The sequence below is a fragment of the Sinocyclocheilus grahami genome, unplaced genomic scaffold (assembly GCF_001515645.1).
Source record: "Sinocyclocheilus grahami isolate Dianchi unplaced genomic scaffold, SAMN03320097.WGS_v1.1 scaffold245.1, whole genome shotgun sequence".
Classification (NCBI taxonomy): Eukaryota; Metazoa; Chordata; class Actinopteri; order Cypriniformes; family Cyprinidae; genus Sinocyclocheilus; species Sinocyclocheilus grahami.
Window position 1 is genome coordinate 521,370 of NW_015505424.1, and position 18,442 is coordinate 539,811.

An 18,442-nucleotide genomic window follows, 5' to 3' on the forward strand; every position below is an offset into this window, starting at 1 on the left:
TCTGTATTTACAGCAATTTCACTGTCCACTCTGTTCAAATGTGGATGAATGGCTACACATAGATGTGTGCAGAGCTGTGTGAGATCACTACCATCCTGCTTTTGTGGGGGTGGGTAGGGGTGTTAAATAATGATTTATTTATGTTTGTTTTGTTTTTCCCCCATAGGTTTTTAACATTCTAAAAGCTCTTTATTCCAAAGATACTACAAGCTAGTCAGTCTATTCAGTAGGTGTAATGTATTGTAAGTTGCTTCAGAGGTATTGCAAGTATTACATACAACAATAATAAAACAGTGCATTGACATAAAAAAGGAAATGTACTTTTGGTACTTAAGTACTTTTAGAAGCAAGTACTTCTGTACTTTTACTTAAGTAAAAATCAGTTTACTTGTAATGGAGTAATATTTGACCAGCAGTATCTGTACTTTCTCTCAAGTAATGGAGTTGTGTACTTTGTCCGCCTCTGCAAACAAATAACTGTTTTCTATTTTAATATGCTCAAATGTTATTTATTCCTGGATTTTCAGCATCATTACTCCAGTCTTCAGTGTCACATGATCCTTCAGAAATCATTCTAATGCTGATTTTAATTTGCTGCAACAGTGATATTTTTAACGATTCTTTGATGAATGGAAAGTTCAAAAGAACACCATTTATTTGAAATAGAAATCCTAATCAGCATTATATGTATTCTATTACTATATTATGTCTTTACTGTCCTTTTTGACCAGTGTATTGTGTCCTTGCTCAATAAAAGTATTAATACAAATTCAAACCTTTGAACTGTAGTGTACACCATAACTTTTTTACTGTGATGCAAGATGTGGGTCAGAATTTCGTAATCTGAGTTTCAATTCAGGCACATTTGATTTGAGATCACATAACATATTTAGAATTATTGGCTGACATACTGTAAATGGCTGTTTTGGTAGATGCTGGTAACATTGTTTCGAACAAACATTTATTTCGGTCTTTTAATAGTTCTTCAGCATTGCTGTGCATTTGGTTACAGGCTGCACTGGCTGAGAATTCATCTTTGTTTTTAAAGCTTTCACAGAAGTGACAGCACACTTCAGAAGTGGGTCAAATTACTTAATGTTCTCTCATGTGGAGGCCCTGTAGGTGTGTGTAAGAAAGACTGGGCCTCCCGCAGCTCTTTCTCTTAATCCTGTAGATGATTAATTACACACTCTACGATTGGTAACAAGAGAGAGACAGCTTAGAGCAAGCAGATGACCTCCGACCCCTAGCCACATGATGAAACCTGTCAGATTTACACTGCGCAGAACTAACACCTTACAAAACAACAGAGATAACAGAGAGGAGATTTTATGATTAAACCACTGCAAAACAAGTTCATCCAGCAAGTTCATTTTCACTTCGAGAACATGTCTGTGAATGACAAACACAATGAGACGCTGATACCGTGAACTTGATACAACAAGACTGTTTCACTCTCACTGTCCTACTATATATAGCACCTAATGGGTAATGCTACAATGTCATTTGCAACATTATTGTTCCCCTGCTGTGAGAACTGATGCTTAACCCTATCAAAAAAACAAGATCCCAGTTCAGGTTACAACCTTTGCAAAGAGTATGTCATGCCAAAACATACAAAGGTTTAAAGTGGTTTATATAGAAGAAGTTATTCATAATTGCTCTTAATGGCAAAGTATTTGTTCTACAACAAACGCCAAACCATACCAAGCCCAATAGTACAACCATAAATGCTGGATTTAAAATGCTTTATGACACTGTACGTTGATTCCAGTAGAGTCTGATGTTAATATGTCAAACCTACAGTGATGCACTAATAATCATAACAATTACAGCAAATGGAGATAGTGGGTGACATAGTTTACCTTAGACTCTGTACTTTATTAAATATAATAATTTCTCTTGAATATCTATTCAAAGAAAAAAGAAATCCATCCTGAAATTTTTCCTCTCCCTTAAAACAAGATTTGATCAAGTGGGTCGATATTGACCCATGCCTTTTTGCTTAAAGGTGAAGATCCAACTCTATGCATGTGCAACTCTATGCATGTTCTGCATTCTTTTTTATGAAGTACGCTCACTTAGGGACTTGTTTAGTAAGATTTTTTCCAGAAAAGATTTTAGAATTTTTATCATGTTAATTTAAAAAATCTTGCATATTTTTTAACTGCTGTTTTTTTAATCTGTTTGCTTAGTTTTTATTTTGTGTTTATGTAACTCTTGTATTATTGCAACTCAGTTTTTGCCATGAAGATAGCCTTAGATGCTGACATGGCAATAAAAATAAATAATAACTACTACTAACTACTTAAAGGAAAAAATATATATAATTGTTTATTGTCCGCTGATGAAGCAGTTGGTAGATTTTGGAACTGATATAAGGGGAACTTAAATTAATTGAAATAAGACAAATGTTAAAATAACTACAAGTCAATATATGTCTTATGTTAATTAACCTCATCAACATTTTTATTTATTTTTTCTTGTAAGAACCACCAGGGTTCCCACAGTCATGGAAAACTTGAATAAATGACTAATGTGATTAAATGTGATTTCTAGACCTGGAAAAGTCATGTCAATTAATAAAATCCTAAAACTCCATGGGAAATTTTATAATCAAAATACATTTTTCTAGTTATGCCAAGATCTAAAATATCTTATTGGGTACTATAAAAGTACTGTAAAAATCCTAATCAATTGGAAATCATAATCAACTGGAATACGCATGTCAATATATTGGTTATATCAAGTGAGAACCTTAAAGAACATGCCGCTTTCAATTTCTGGCGTTCTTAAATTTAATTTACAGAAACTAGGATTGTCTGGCTTTCGAATATCCTGGTGTCACCCTAGCAGTACATAGTACGGATGTCTCTCGTATCTGACCCATCCATTATTTCATGTACTGAAGTCTCTACTAATGAGCTGATGAGTTGATTCAGATGTCTTTTGATTAGGATGATTCTGAAAACTTTTAGTGATGGGGTGCTTCCAGAAACAGGGTTGGGAAATATTGTTGTGGACACTGCGGAAACTGAAGTCAAAACAGTTGAGAACCACTTCTCTAGTGTTCATTGGCCAATTGGCCACAGCTTTCGGCTGATGACAATATATCAGTCTGCATTTACAATGACAGTGCTCTCAAAGTTGTCAGCTCACTAGGTTGTGGAACACATCTACTGTTTCAGTAATCCCAAACTGACCTCAGAACACTTTCACTGCAAACATCCTCTAAAAGCATCACATCACACAGAAGAACCACTGTAGTGAAGTGACATGTGGCCAAGTATGGTGACCCATACTCAGAATTAGTGCTCTGTATTTAACCCATCCAAAGTGCGCGCACACACACACAGCAGTGAACACACACACACCGTGAACACACACACACCGTGAACACACACCCAGAGCAGTGGGCAGCCATTTATGCTGCAGCGCCCGGGGAGCAGTTGGGGGTTCAGTGCCTTGCTCAAGGGCACCTCAGTCGTGGTATTGAAGGTGTGAGAGAGTGCTGTACATTCACTCCCCCCACCTACAATCCCTGCCGGTACGAGACTCGAACCCACAACCTTTGGGTTATGAGTCCGACTCTCTAACCATTAGGCCACAACTTCCCCGTACATTGAGAACCCATGTCTTCCTACCTTCTCCTGTGTCTCTGAGTCTCTGGAGTTGGCGGGAGGTTCTGGTGACATGAAGGTCTCCACGCAGCGCTGCACGCTCTTGAAGAGCTCCTCGTCCTGCTGTTCCCCCAGCAGCTCCACATGGGGCACCTTATCCGGGCTACCCTCTCTGCCATCATCATCTTCCTCCTTATTCTTCCTCAGGGTTTCAACGTGCCTCATCCTCCGCCGTTCGTCACGGACTCGCAACATCTCCACAAAATCCAGCTGCAGCTGGGCCAGACCGCCACCGGAGTCGCCAGCATCAGCAGGCTCGGTAACACTGGAAACATTATATTAGTGAGACGTTGTTTAGAGTTTTGACGCCATGTTGGCTTTTGAAAATTCATTTTCATGCATTCATACGGGGTTTAAGACTTTAAGGGGTTAAAACCTTCAGCATATTAAAGTGACGTGACCCATACTCGGAATTAGTGCTCTGCATTTATCCCATCCAAAGTCCACACACACACACACAGCAGTGAACACACACCCGGAGCAGTGGGCAGCAGTTGGGGGTCCAGTGCCTTGCTCAAGGGCACCTTAGTCATGGTATGGCAGCCCCACCTACAATCCCTGCCGGTACGAGACTCGAACCCGCAATCTTTGGGTTACGAGTCCAACTCTCTAACCATTAGGCCACAACTTCCCTTTCATATTTTTAAAAAGACCACTTATTAGAGAAATAATACACTTTAAAAGAATATAAGTGTAAACTGAATGCATTGTTTTATTAACACTTGCATGTTAATTGAAATTAAATGAAAATGTATTATAGTTTAAATGAACAGTATATTAAATGCAACTTCAGAGTGCTGTTTTTGAACCACTTTAGTACATCTTTATATGTAATTTCATAAGTCTGTTTTCTTTGAAATATGGTTTAAATGTACTGCTGAATGTACTGACAAGCACTGATGGTAAAATAAAACATACTTTAATGCCATTTCTATTGAATCATTTAAATATATTTGTAATTATACATTTGTAATGATGATATACTTTTAAGATTTGAAGTACACTACAAGTGCACATTCAATACAAATGATTTCACAAGGTACTATGCAGACTGTTTTTTTTACACAGAGATGACAGTACTACTAAACTGAGATTATCTTTTTTTCTGTTCCCCTCCATGGGGGTCAGAATTCCATTGTTTTTGTACTTTGATAGATTCATCACCCATTTCTGCCACTGGGAGACATTTTGGAACATCAGATGAAACTATACTTGTAAACTAAACTTGTTAATCAGACAAGACTCTTATTTTGGGGCAAACTGCTTTTCCTGATAAACATGGGCAGTGTCCACACATGGTATTATGAGACCAAATTACAACATTACATGTAGATCCTATTCATATTCGCTTTTATGATACCATAAACCTTTATCTAAATCTCTCTGAAGCGCTCATCCTTATGTTCTGTAAGGTCAATTGCTTCATGCAAATATTTAACACAAAATTTGCCTAAATTTGATATATATCACTCGAGTCTCAAGCCAATTACAGCTCTTAAGCAATTTGAAGTAGAAAGAGAGAGCGTAAATACACTATTAATGTTGTCTAAAGTTGGGTTTTCTCTGTAATTATGTCCTTTTTTGATCTCGCACCTACTGGTTTGTGGTTTGTTCTCTTCAATGGGACTTTCATCCGTGTCTGCCGTAGACTCCCTTGTCTTCCTCCTCTTCTCTCTCTCCACCTCTTCCTCATCCTCCACAGTCCACTGTCGAGCCAGCCTGAAGATCAAACACATCACACATTTAAAACACATATAAACGTACGGTTTTCAGCATTCCACTTTTCTGTGAACACTGATGCTAAACGATAGGTAGAAACTAAGCTAGATCATCTTATACTACTGCATCCCCAACATATAGGTTTTGCCCATATTGCCTGAAAGCTTTAAAAACATTGGAACGTTTGCCTCCAACCACTTTCGATTTCAGTGAAACGTTATAAAAGCATTTCATTCAAACTTTTCATTGAACTGATTTAAAGCTCTATTCACATGGCAGAAACGGCAGGGACGTGCTGAGCTGCTGACTACTGAAATCCATTCTGTCAGTCTTTTTGAAAGTATGAGAAGATGCATTACGATCAAAGGTCTCGATGATATATCCCAGAGGTGGACTATTGTGTTTCAGGTTGAAAACAGTGTTTCATTGTGCAATAACTGGTTTGTCAAGCTCTGTTTTGGTTAAAGGATACTCAATGCCTTCAGTCTGAAAGCATGACATTACTTTCCATTTGAGTGCATAGACTGTCAAAATAATCACAACCTGCAGCACAAACTCCAACTGCATGTCCAGTCTTTCAGTTTTTATTTCAGTCATAAAGTTGTCATCCAAAATGCACTTGATGACGATAGTAAATTTTGAATATTATATTGGAAGTGTTGCCCTGGGTGCTATATTTCTGAAACGTAAGTGCCCTTTTGGCTTTTTTGCTTATTTCAAAATCTTAAGGTTTGATTTTTTTAAATTATTATTATTATTTTTATTTACAAAATTTAGAGCGAAGAAATAAAAAGTAGAAACCCTAAAAATAACTGCATTCCACTTATAGTTCTGATACTTCTAAGTGCAAATGTCCATAGCACAAGCATTCATAACATCAGTATAAACACTGACACCTCAGCTTCTGCAACCTGTCAGAAACCGCAAAAACCGTTCAGACCAAACAGAATAAACGCTAAATGTATCTACTTACGTTGACAAAGCAGACCAGTTTTTCCGGCCAATAGACATTATTTTTGTGTTGTTGTGTTGAAGTCGGTTGGAGTGAGAGTGTGAAGTGTCGCGCTCTTCGCTGTGTCTGTGTCTGTGAGCCACCTTTACCCCCCACCTTCCCCAGAGCCGCATCACGTGACCATCTTCAGTCTGGATACAACATGTATTTGAATAAGATGTAGAATAAGTAAACAAACTATAGCTAGCCTGCTTGAGAAAGAAACCTCAAAACATATGTTGTTTTAGTTATGTGAAATGTCAAAAAGCTAGAAGCAATATAATAAATGGCCAAAAATATATGTTATAACTAAAATATATTGAAATATTATTTTCCTTATATATTTTTTAGAGTATTTTAACTAAATAACTAAAATATGACTTGTATCCCCAGAGAAAACTCAAAACTTATATTGTTTTAGTTAAATAAAATGTTAAAAAGCTAGAAGCAATGGTATAAATGGCCAAAAATATATAATAACTAAAATATATTGACATTTTACATTATATATACTTATCAATATAAACATAATGGTTTTAGTTATGAAATGTCAGAAAGCTAGAAGCCGAATATTTCATCAAAATAATAACTAAAATATATTTGTTACATTACATTACTTGCCTTAAGTATTTTAGAATACTTAAAAAATATATTAAAAAATACAAAAACACAAAATTTTACCTATAACATTACATATACTTTGTTTTTCATCATCAAGTTTGTCACATGAGTGACTCAACAAAATAAAGACCATTCCTACTATAAATCAATGACATCCTTGTAATACAGTTTGTAATAGGAACATTTTATTTTTTTCATGCTGTCAACTCATTCTTGAATTTAGTTTGGTTGCATTGTTTCATAGTATTACTTAAATGTACTCGGTTTCAAAACAATGTTACATTTTGAAACCTTCTCTTACGTGAATACAGCATTTTACATGAAGTCAAGCATATAGGGCATCACTTTATGTCATTGTTCACAGTGGCATTTGCTCTACAGTTCAGAATCCATTGAAGCTCAAAGGCTGGAGGTGTTTGCTTTATTCCCTGTGCCACACCTATAAGAGACAGCTAGACCTGCTGTACTTTGGCCAGAGCGATATGAAAGCCATAGTAGACTATCCAGTATACCACAGGGTTTGGTCTTAAAGGAAATAATTGGCAGCTGCACTGGAATGACAAATCTGGTGACATGCTTCCGCTATATTGTTTAGTTTACAATTGCCTCTATATTCACTCATGCAAGTAGAGAGAAAAAGCATTCCAAGTAAGGAGCGTCACAATAAACTTTGACTGTTAAACATTAAATAAGTACAGCATGCATAAGTGGCCTGAACACCCCACCCAATGCCAACACAGGGAAGACAGAGATATCCACTATGCAAATAAGGGTTGGAGTCCACTGTCTTCAAATGACAGCCTTCATAGTTAACGCTTCACTTCCTGAACGAGCTCCCTATCTCCTGCAGGATCCTATTCAATAGCATTTTAAGCATTTGCATCAAATTAGACTAAACAAAGAAACACTGCACATCTGTTTAAATTCTTCAGCTACTTTACTGTTATATAGCATGCAAAACGACATTATCACACTATCCTGGCTGAGTTAGTATACACTTTTTTTGCAAGTACATACCTACATACAGTTTGGATGAGCTTTTTGTGCTTTTTATTTTATGTGTTTAATTTCAGCACTGCAAGTCAGGATTATAAGCTTTCGTAAACAATAATTCGCAGCCAGACTACCAGAGAAACATGCCAAACTGAGCATGGGAATCTTTTGGAAAGATTAAACTTATATAATGAGCCTTGTACATCAACAAATATTTCTCTTTTATTGTTTATCCTAATAATGCACTGGTACACCTTCCATTGACTCTTCCTAATAACTGAATATTGACATAATAAAATATAAACTAAGCTAGTAATTATTTACTTATTGGCCATTTGCACCAATGCTGAGCAGTTGCAATGAATTACAATATCAGCGACATCTGAAATAACAGTATATCTGGTATTTAATAGTATATTTAGTATGTAGCTCTAAACCTAATCCTTTTTAGTTGCCGAACAATAAGTTGCATAATCTTGTGTGTTAACTTTACTAGACAAGGTTTCACTGGGTGGGGCCTTTTGCAGCATCAAACATCTTCTTTCTTCCCTCCATACCAGACATGGCCTCCACGTTCTTCCTCCAGTCGCTGTCCTCAACTGGCCTCTTCTGCAGAAAGAAACAGAAGGGTTACTACTAACTAGCTGTTTTTAAACATGATTTTATGATCGGCAAATTATAGAAATTCCATTGAATATCACTGTAATTAATTTGGGTTTAGCCTTTTGGGTGATTCCACTTGAATGAAAGATTTCAAAGGAAAATGGGATATTTTTTTAAAGACTTCCCCGCCATTGATGGAATTTTCCGTCATTTACGAGACGGTAGGGGGCGCTATTACACATCCTCTGAAGAAGTACTGAATCTCTGGATCAAAACAGTGAAGAAGAAGCAGAAACTAGCAATCGCATATGTAAGCAGATGCATGTGTAAAATAACACGCTCATTAAACAGCATATAAATCGATAGAGTTAAGCTGGTTAGCAAGATGACTAGCCCCTGCTGGTAGATGTTGTAAATACACTGTATAGTTCTAAAAAGCATATTTCTGGTCATTCAAAAGTAGCCATGTATTCTGATTAAATGATTGAAAGTTTTTAATAGTAATATTCGAAATTAGTAAGAAATGAGTCGCTTGCTTGCAAGTTTCTGAAGTTCTGAGGATCTCGCTGATCTTGGCACATTTTGAGTCAGACATGAACAATTCAGTGGATTGTTAGTTGCAAAGAAAGTCGCAATGAAACAGAAGTAGCGACAGATGTGAACGTATTGTGATGGAAATTTGAATCTAATGGATTATCGAAAAAGAAAAAATGTAGGGCTGGGACTTGGTTCTATGGTAGTAGTTGATTGGATGTTGAGATGTGGGCGTGGCACTCAAATGAATGCAGATGAACGCAAGTTTTGCTTTTGATTTCATGCCGACTTTATCTGGATACTTGTCTGACCAGATCATTGAATCAATAAGTTGTTTGTTGGCATGTGAACAGCTCCGATAACTGGTTTAGGCCATTCGCGAATGAATCATTCAGTGCGATTTGCAAACTGATTCAATATGTCCATTGAAACGAATCAGCTCGTTCACAAATCAGACATCTTTATGATGTGTTGAAGCAGGAGCTGAACTCTAAAGTTTGAAATAACGGGGAATAATATGTTTTTTTTATGAAGTAAAAGGTTCAATATTATGCTTCAGAATGGAGACAAGTAAAAGTTAAAATGTAAAAATACTGTCCACTGCTGGGTAATCGATGGCATGCGACTGGTGCAGTTCAAAGACATTCAATTGAACAGCCATTTAATTTGCTGGTTTCGCTACACTATTGAAGAGTTTGTCTCTTGTGTTGCGTTTCATCTCTCTGATCAAATAAATACAATTAAAAAAAGGTTATTTCCACTGAAGTCAACTACACATCCACACAAAAGCTTTTCTTTTTGTGTACCATACTTCTGTTGTCCACTCTCGTGTCTGTCATACAACACCCAACCTGCATTATATTCAAGACAAACGCTGAAAAGAATGAACATTGTCACTGTTTGCACTCTAAAATCATTGCCTTTTACTCCTCCGCTTCATATCCCATGAGCCTCTGCCTTTCAAACAGCTGCTTCTGGTGATGTCAACCTTCTGTCTGAGCTCTGTTAAGCTCTGAATAGTCAGGGTACATTGTTTCTTTTCATTGCCTATTGCTCGATCCACAACTTGTCCAAGTGCCAGTCCAGATAGAAGGTTAGAAGGTTAGTAATGTTTTCACTGGCGTAACCTTGAAGGATTAACAGTTTCCTCCCATTATCTTACATGGAACGTTCCATGATGTTTCTACTTGTGTATAGTTTTGTTTTATAAGGTTTCATTCGTATCGACATACCCATTTGACATGGCTTGAATGGCTTGGTCAAATAACTTCACATGTTCAGATGACGTCATACCTTCTCAGTATCCTCTTTCTTTACAGATTTGAGGTTGGCTCGTAGGTCCATTGAGACTTTGTGCTTTGAGCCTAGGAGAGATCGGAGGATGGCGTCTGCTGAAACCCTCACCCTCCTCAGGGTGGGCCGCTTGAACTTCCCCCTCAGGTCCAGAACTTTAATGTTCAGGTCTTTGACCTAGAGGATGGACGGTCATTTGTTTAGTTGCTTAGATATCTATATACATATATGCACACTAAGGCTTTGTTCCAAAAGCTAGTGAGCTCACTACATAGATAGCATAATTATACCTTCACAGGTTCAAAGGTAGCATTGCTACCTTTTTTGAATTGAATAGTATTTTCTGAATTCTTATTCATAAAACAGTAGACAAAAAAAGATTTGATGTGCATTTTGGTGCAAATGCTGAATGGAAATGCCAAGATACGCATGGAGTCTAAAATATATGCATAACAAACGTATGCACTCAACTGAGTCGGATAAATTTTTTATCCGATAATAAAACATGCATAAACCACGATGGAAACACATTTACCGAATAAATTGCTATTATATGATTAAGACCCGCAGTGGCTTCTCATACTGAGAATACTTTTTTATTTTATTTTATGATATTTGGCACCAGTTTATCAAGAAGTGACAATTTTGTTCTCTTCATCTCGCTGGATGGAAACGGTGATGCAAATGTTTTATGTGATATTCCAATTTTGCGCATAATTTAAATTTGCAGCTTTGGATGGAAACAGCTAGTGACAGCATGATGTAGTATGTCTGGATTAAATTCATACTACACACATTCATACTGTACTGCAGCACTGTAGTACTCAGACAGTGTGTGATTTCAAACACAGCTCACGTATTTGTTGTGGAGATGGCAATCCCATAATGCACTGCAATGTAAAAATCCATGCAAGATAGCAAGTGAAGCAAGAGAAATGTCAATTATGAACAAAATTCTTTCAAAAGTGAACAGTATGTCTAAATACATTTAATACTAATTAATGTATTATTTTAGCAAATGTTTGTGTGTACTTTGATGTCATTTTTATGCTGATTAGAGTCCCATGTTGTTAGCTTAGCAACATGCTAATGCCAAACTGTACTGGAATCAATTGGGAGTTGATTCCCATGAGTAGCACATTTTGTATGACACAGTTGTAGTCTATTTACATTGTATCTAATTAGATTCCATTTCAGTTCGTATCTTCCCTTAGAAGGCAATTGACTAGGCCTATGTAGGGAGTAGACAGCAAGGCAGCTCATAGCCCATACCTATGTAAAAAAAAACATCTGCCACCTTTTCATGAAATCACAATCACAAAGAATTGCACACTAATATTAGAAGCCTACAAATAGAGCAGATGGAGACAGTGACTTGTGACATTGTCCAGCTGGTTATTAAACTATGGCTTATGTGGTTTTCATACCTCACGCTTATTCAGTAAGACCTTGGCTTCAATATCATAGCGCTCCTCATCCACCACATCAATCTTAGCATGAAGCTCTTGACAGAGTTCCTAAAAGAGACAGAAATGTTAACTGAATTTCAGGAATCCTTTTCTTTATGTGAATGCGTGTTATATTACACAGGGTGCCGACTAACAACATAAAAGCTCAACCAGAAAGGTCTTTTGTTATAAGAAACCAAATATCAAATGGCAATTTTCCTACTTATCGTTTCACTCAAACATACATCTCATAATAATGCCCATGGTTGGCTATTTACATTGCAATTAGTCAAATTAAGAAAGGCATTGGGCAAGACATTTGCATCAGCCTTATGAAATGAGCAATGGTTGCAGTAGCACAAGCAGCAGTGATTGTACCATTAGATTTCAAGTCGTGATGATTTTTGTGTGGCACCAAATTAGCAAAACTGTAAGTTTGGAGGGGGACTTCATTTAGCATGGTTACCTGAAGCTCAGTGAATGACATGCCCTGTGTCTGCAGAGGAGGAATTTTCTCCAGCAGATACCTCTGCTTCTCCTCCTCTTTATCCAACATCTCCTGATCCAGCTCCTCTTTGGCCTTGGCCACCATCAAACTCTGAAACCACACACATATACATGTCAATGGGCCTGTGACTGTCCCAATACCCAATCCGTGGTCTTTGCGTTTGACAACTTGTCTACTTCTGTGGCATATTTTGGGTATTTAGCCCAAGTGTTCAAGTGGGACCACAAGTGTGTAGAATGTTTAATTACCTGATGGGACACACTTACAGTGTTGTATAAAAATGCAAGTAAAGTTTTTACAGAGCCACATTTTGGTTTTCAATACTTTGCACTTTAAAATAAATTTCTTAATCTCTGTTTAGTATCCCTATGTAACACAAGACATTGCTTATTAATTGTGGTGCTTCCAATTAAGTGATACAAATCAGTTGCAAGTGTTTTACTACCAGATTATATGTAATATATTAATTAATATGATGAATGATGGTATACGCTTAGCCTCAAATACTGCTCTGAAGCCATAATTTGAGATATTCTGGATTTAGTGTTCATTAAGGGCACTGAGCTTTGGCATTTTTCAGTCCTGGTACACACTTACTTTTAAGACTAGAATTGTGGAATTGGGACAGTCCCAACATTATCTTGGTTAAGACATCTAGTGATGTGTTATTGACTAAAAAAAAGACTATTCTTCTTATGAATTAGTGATTTTAACAAACCTCTAACCTCCAAGTATTAAAATCTTAAATCTCAAATATTGCTGCTTGTTGAGAGGGAAACAATGATACATTTTAATGTGAATGTTGAATTTATACGTGTTGCAAACCAACCTTTAGCATAAGCTTTCTTGAGGCTGAGATCTTGGACTTCCTCTGGGCCAGAAATGTGAAAGTTATACCACAGTACAGGTAGTACAGATGATCAAATAATCAAAGTTTTAGTTGATTTGTTAGAAAAAAATAATGCATAACTTACCTCTTGCCTGAAAATACAGCATACAATGTACATTAGTATATACTGACAACTTATTACCAGAGTTTATTGTTGGTATTAAAGATCCACACTTACCCTTGTTCAGGCATCTTGGCAACTAAAAGAGAGCAAAATCATTTTATTCAGTGATTTCTAGATGCATTTGATACATCAAATCAAATTGAACTCCCACTGAATTTCCACTGACTGAATTTAGGAATACATCACGGCCACATCCTAACCTCCTCTGACCCACTCACATTTTCTGCATATCTCTAGTCAGTGACCGAAACACCCCTCAAACAAAGTCATGAGTGATCCTACTACTTTCTAAGGTGGATTAATACAAGAGCAAGAATTTGGACCCGTCCGGTTCCACAAAAAGAAAGTTATCTAAAGAGGTAAAGCATTTGGTGAAGGGTACATTTTGGAAAAAAATAAATGCTTAAGGTTGCAAGAAAACGGTCAATTACTCACAAATATCAACACAGAACAACTGTCCTATGTAGGGTAAATTTATTATATTATATTATATCAGATTAGATTATATTATTACATTTATCTGCAGAAATTATTCACAATAAACAGTAGTCCTCCTCTTGAAGAGTTACACCAACTGAATTATTAAATTATATTAAATTATATTTCTCTAATGCATCATAATAACCCATATAATTACCTGACCATTACGAGAGACTTTATTAATTATGAAAGTTATGAGAATGTCAGGATGAAGAACGCTGATAAAATGAGACTTTCACTATTTCAAAAAGCCATTAATAAGACAATAAAACAGTGTCTGGATGTTAAATATAGAAATGTACTAAATAAACAAAAAAACAAGAGTACCTCAAAATTAACGGAAGACCGCTTGCATTTAGTTTATCATGAAATATATATTTTTTCAATGTCTCTTGTGATCAGCAGATGTCCCATCAGTAGAAGTATCTTACCTTACAATGTGGGTTTGTATTGTGTTGTCCTCAAGCTGATTATTGATAACAGAATAGAGATGTGTCCTCTTATTTAACCCACAGCGTCTCTGTATCTCTAATCTGTCAGTGGAGGATATTATTAGAGCGCAAATCTTTCACTCTCTCCTTACACGTTCAGTTCATCTCATGGCTCCACGGCTCTTTACTATCTGTCTGCTGTGCCAGTTTATCTGCTCAGAGCTGATTCGTCTGCTATGCTGTGAAATGTCAATATGCAGTGGCTCCAAAAAGTATTTGGACACTTAAGCCACTCTTAGTTCAGAATGTCATTGTATTACTTATAAAATATCAAAACATATGTTGCTAGAGATTTTCTCAGGACTAACAGCGCTTTTCTGAGGCATTTTACTGGCAGTGATTTTTTCCACACAGGTGTCCTGTTGGAATAAACTCAGGTGTAGATCAACCATTAACATGGTCCACTAACATCTGGCAACAATAAAATGTCAGGATTAAAGGAATAGTTCACCCCAAAATTAAAATTTGCGAAACATTTTCTCACCCTCAGACCATCCAAGATTTAGATGAATTTGTTTCTTCATCAGAACAGGTTTGGAGAAATGTAGCATTGCATCACTTGCTCAGCAATGGATGCTCTGCAGTGAATGGGTGCCGTCAGAATGAGAGTCCAAACAGCTGATAAAAACATCACAATAATCCACAAGTAATCCACACCACTCCAGTCCATCAGTTAATGTCTTGTGACATGATAAGTTGTGTGCTTGTCGTAAATAAATCCATTATTAAGACGTTACTATCCACTATAATGCTTCCTACAGTTCCTTTCGTCTGAATCAGGAGAGAAATATGTACACATCAAGAAACGTTTACAAGCCAAAACAGCCCAAAACAGTTCTAAACAAATATATTGGTGGATGTTGATGTGAGAGCAGACAACAGGAGATTGACTTTTTCACAGGAGGAAGTGTTATTATGGACTGGAGTCTTATGGATTACTTGAGGGTTATTGTGATGTTTTTATCAGCTGTTTGGACTCTCATTCTGATGGCACCCATTCACTGCAGAGCATCCATTGGTGAGCAGGTGATGTAATGCTGCATTTCTAATAAATGCTAATGTCTTACATCAAAGTTCACATAAGAAAGAGTGTTTTCCCCTCGGGGTGTATTGTGTGTGTGTGTGTGTGTGTGTGGAGTCCCCACTTTTCACAAAAACAAACCTGTGTGTGTGTGTGTGTGTGTTGTGATTTGTCTGCCTGCATGTGTGTGTTTTGAATCCAGCACCTGTCGAGCAGCAGGGCCACATTCCTCTCCTCACGGATCCCCCTGCAGTGCTGAAACATCTCACTCAACCCCTGATCCTGTCATGCTGGCCTAGAAAAACACTAACACTGCATGATGGTCTCATCTGCAATGATTGTGGTGATAGTGAATATGTATTTTTGGAGCAGAATTAAAGATACAGTATGCCTGATAAAGGCAAGACACCACGGGTGAATAGGGTAACAATTTTCATTAGAAATCATACTTTCCCCAGTTGATAATTACATTAAGAATTGCAAACATTAAAGTCCTTGGAAAGGCAATTGAGGGAATTGTTTCTAAACACATTATAAATGTTAGAAATGTATTGCTGAAACACGTTACAACGACTATATGTGAACTGTAGCACTGAATCGTGGAGTTAGGCCATTAAATAGTTGTTCACCATTTTTGTATTCATGATTTTTTGGGCGGGGCTGAAATCATGTCTGATCCATTCAGGTTGTAGCGGTATTTGACAGAGAGGCTTTTCCGCGAGTGGGCGTGGCTTCAGCGCTGACAGCGGACACGCCCCGCAGAGAATAGTGCTTATTTTTTTCAAGATTTTGATACCTTATTTTATTTACTTCATTCAAATTCAAATATGGCTGTGTGGTTAACAACACATTTTTTGTGTTGTTAACCACAACAATCTGAACATTGTAAAGCCAGGTTCAACATTTTTGCTTAATTTATTAATTGACATATTGGAATTAAATATTTTCAGAAAGTTGATTTTAGATATCTGTTTTATCACTCCATAAATCTGAAAATACCGTCACCATGTTTTTTTTTTAGGAATAAAATTGTATGTATAAAATTAGACAAATGACATATGAACAAACCCCTCTGTGAATACCCTCAGAATATAGATATGAATAAAACTGTAAAGTATATAAGTGTATGTAAGTGCTGCTGAAGCAGAGATTTCTGACTTTGCAGAAGACATTTTTTTTTGTTGATAAAATGGCTTTAAAGATATGTACTGTAATTGAAGTCTACAGACGCAAATAGATAAAGTGTAATAAAATAAACACTTAAAGGTCCCATGGCATGAAAATTTCACTTTATGAGGTTTTTTAACATTAATATGGTCCCCCAGGGGCTAGAAATGGCGATAGGTGTAAACCGAGCCCTGGGTATCCTGCTTCACCTTTGAGAAAATAAAAGCTCAGATGGCCCAATCTGGAAGCTTCCCTTTATGTCGTGTTACGGGGAAAGGTTACCTCCCCTTTCTCTGCTTTGCCCGCCCAGAGAATTTGGCCCGCCCATGAGAAAATGAGCTACTACCGTGCGAGGCGAGCGCAATATTTTTTTTTCCTCGAGAGACATCGTGGCTTGCAAACGAGCGAAGCACCTTGCCCCGCCTCTCTCCTCCTCATTAGCATTTAAAGCTCTAGACACAGAAATGGCACGTCCTAAGGAAAGCTCATTGTGGGACTGGCTCGCAGTGGCTGAAATTCTGCACCAAGGCTGAATTTCGGGAAAGAGACTTCAGATACAGTACTAGGGACCACTTAGGCCTATATAAAAGCATCCAAAAAGCAGCATGTCACGGGACCTTTAAAAGTCTATTTAGGATGTTTTCTTTCCATTAGTCTGAGTTATGAAAAGCTGAATAACCCAAAATCTCAAAACGAAACAGTGCATGAAGAATCAATGTTTTTGTCTGTAGTAGTCAAGCAGGATCATCAGATTTCAGTGTTAGATTTATGAATCCACTTGATACAGTGGCCTGTAAGACCTGACCTGACCTTATATTAAAAAACCAGCGTGTTGCCATCATATAGGGTCAATGTTATGAAAATATATTTAGACCAAAGTCAAACTGGCATCAAACAACAGCCGCACTCTGCAGAGAATCAGACATTCATTCAGTCCTCCTGTGCACCAGAGAACCAGGAGCAGGGCTTTATCTATCAGGATCATGTCAACAGATGCTTCTCTCTAAGTGTTTCTTCAGATATGAGGAATATATACAGTATATATATATACATATATATATATATATATATATATATATATATATATATATATATATATATATATATATATATATATATATATATATATATATATATATATATATATATTACATTTGACATATTATATTATATTATTATAACGTTTACATTACATAGCCATTTGAGCTGCAGAAATTCTTCTTCGTAAACATCAGTCCACATGATGTTTGAGTCAGTCTGCCCTCTGCTGGAGATCTTTATGCACTTTCATCTAATCAAATGTAACTTTTTACATTTTATTATGTAACTCAGGGACTCTCAAACTTTTTTGTCAGGGAACTCTGTCGATCTGAAATGTTTATTTGAAGTACCCCTGAGATTTTAAGCTCATATCTTAATAAATTAACAACACATTTTCATGTTCACAGTTCTCTGATGTTGGGTGATGGTCACATGACATTCAAGTAAACAAATAAAATATTTAAGTGTGTGTGTGTGTGTGTGTGTGTGTGTGTACCTGGTATTTATCACGTTATGGGGACCAAATGTCCCCACAAGGATAGTAAAACTAGTAAATGTTAACCTTGTGGGGACATTTTTGCAGTCCCCATGAGGAAACAAGCTGATAAATCATACAGAATGAGTTTTTCTGAGAAAGTAAAAATGCACAAAGTTTCCTGTAAGGGGTAGGTTTAGGGGTAGGGTTGGTGTAGGGCAATAACACATACAGTTTGTACAGTATAAAAAACATTACGCCTATGGAATGTCCCCATAAAACATGGAAACACAACATGTGTGTGTGTGTGTGTGTGCTTATTATTTTGATTTTCTGTTTTAATTATTTAATTAATGATCAGCTT

At 36.8% G+C, this 18,442-nt stretch overlaps 2 protein-coding genes across 2 annotated transcripts in view; both read right to left on the minus strand.

The window, feature by feature from the left end:
* Positions 1–6,524, minus strand: part of lad1 (ladinin) — a 20,129-nt gene extending 13,605 nt beyond the window's left edge. Inside the window, 3 exon segments of the mRNA XM_016289408.1 lie at positions 3,645–3,945; positions 5,274–5,399; positions 6,373–6,524. Coding sequence (XP_016144894.1) covers positions 3,645–3,945; positions 5,274–5,399; positions 6,373–6,524 — 579 coding nt within the window.
* Positions 6,525–7,211: 687 nt separating this feature from the next.
* On the minus strand, positions 7,212–14,485 carry LOC107598157 (troponin I, slow skeletal muscle-like). The gene is made up of 8 exons (XM_016289431.1): positions 14,315–14,485; positions 13,458–13,479; positions 13,365–13,371; positions 13,220–13,261; positions 12,349–12,480; positions 11,862–11,951; positions 10,435–10,611; positions 7,212–8,613 (listed from the first exon to the last, which is right to left on the minus strand). Exons 2-8 carry the CDS (start codon positions 13,469–13,471, stop codon positions 8,509–8,511), a joined length of 567 nt encoding a protein of 188 aa, XP_016144917.1. The 5' UTR covers positions 13,472–13,479; positions 14,315–14,485; the 3' UTR covers positions 7,212–8,508.
* Between the last annotated feature and the right edge of the window lie 3,957 nt (positions 14,486–18,442).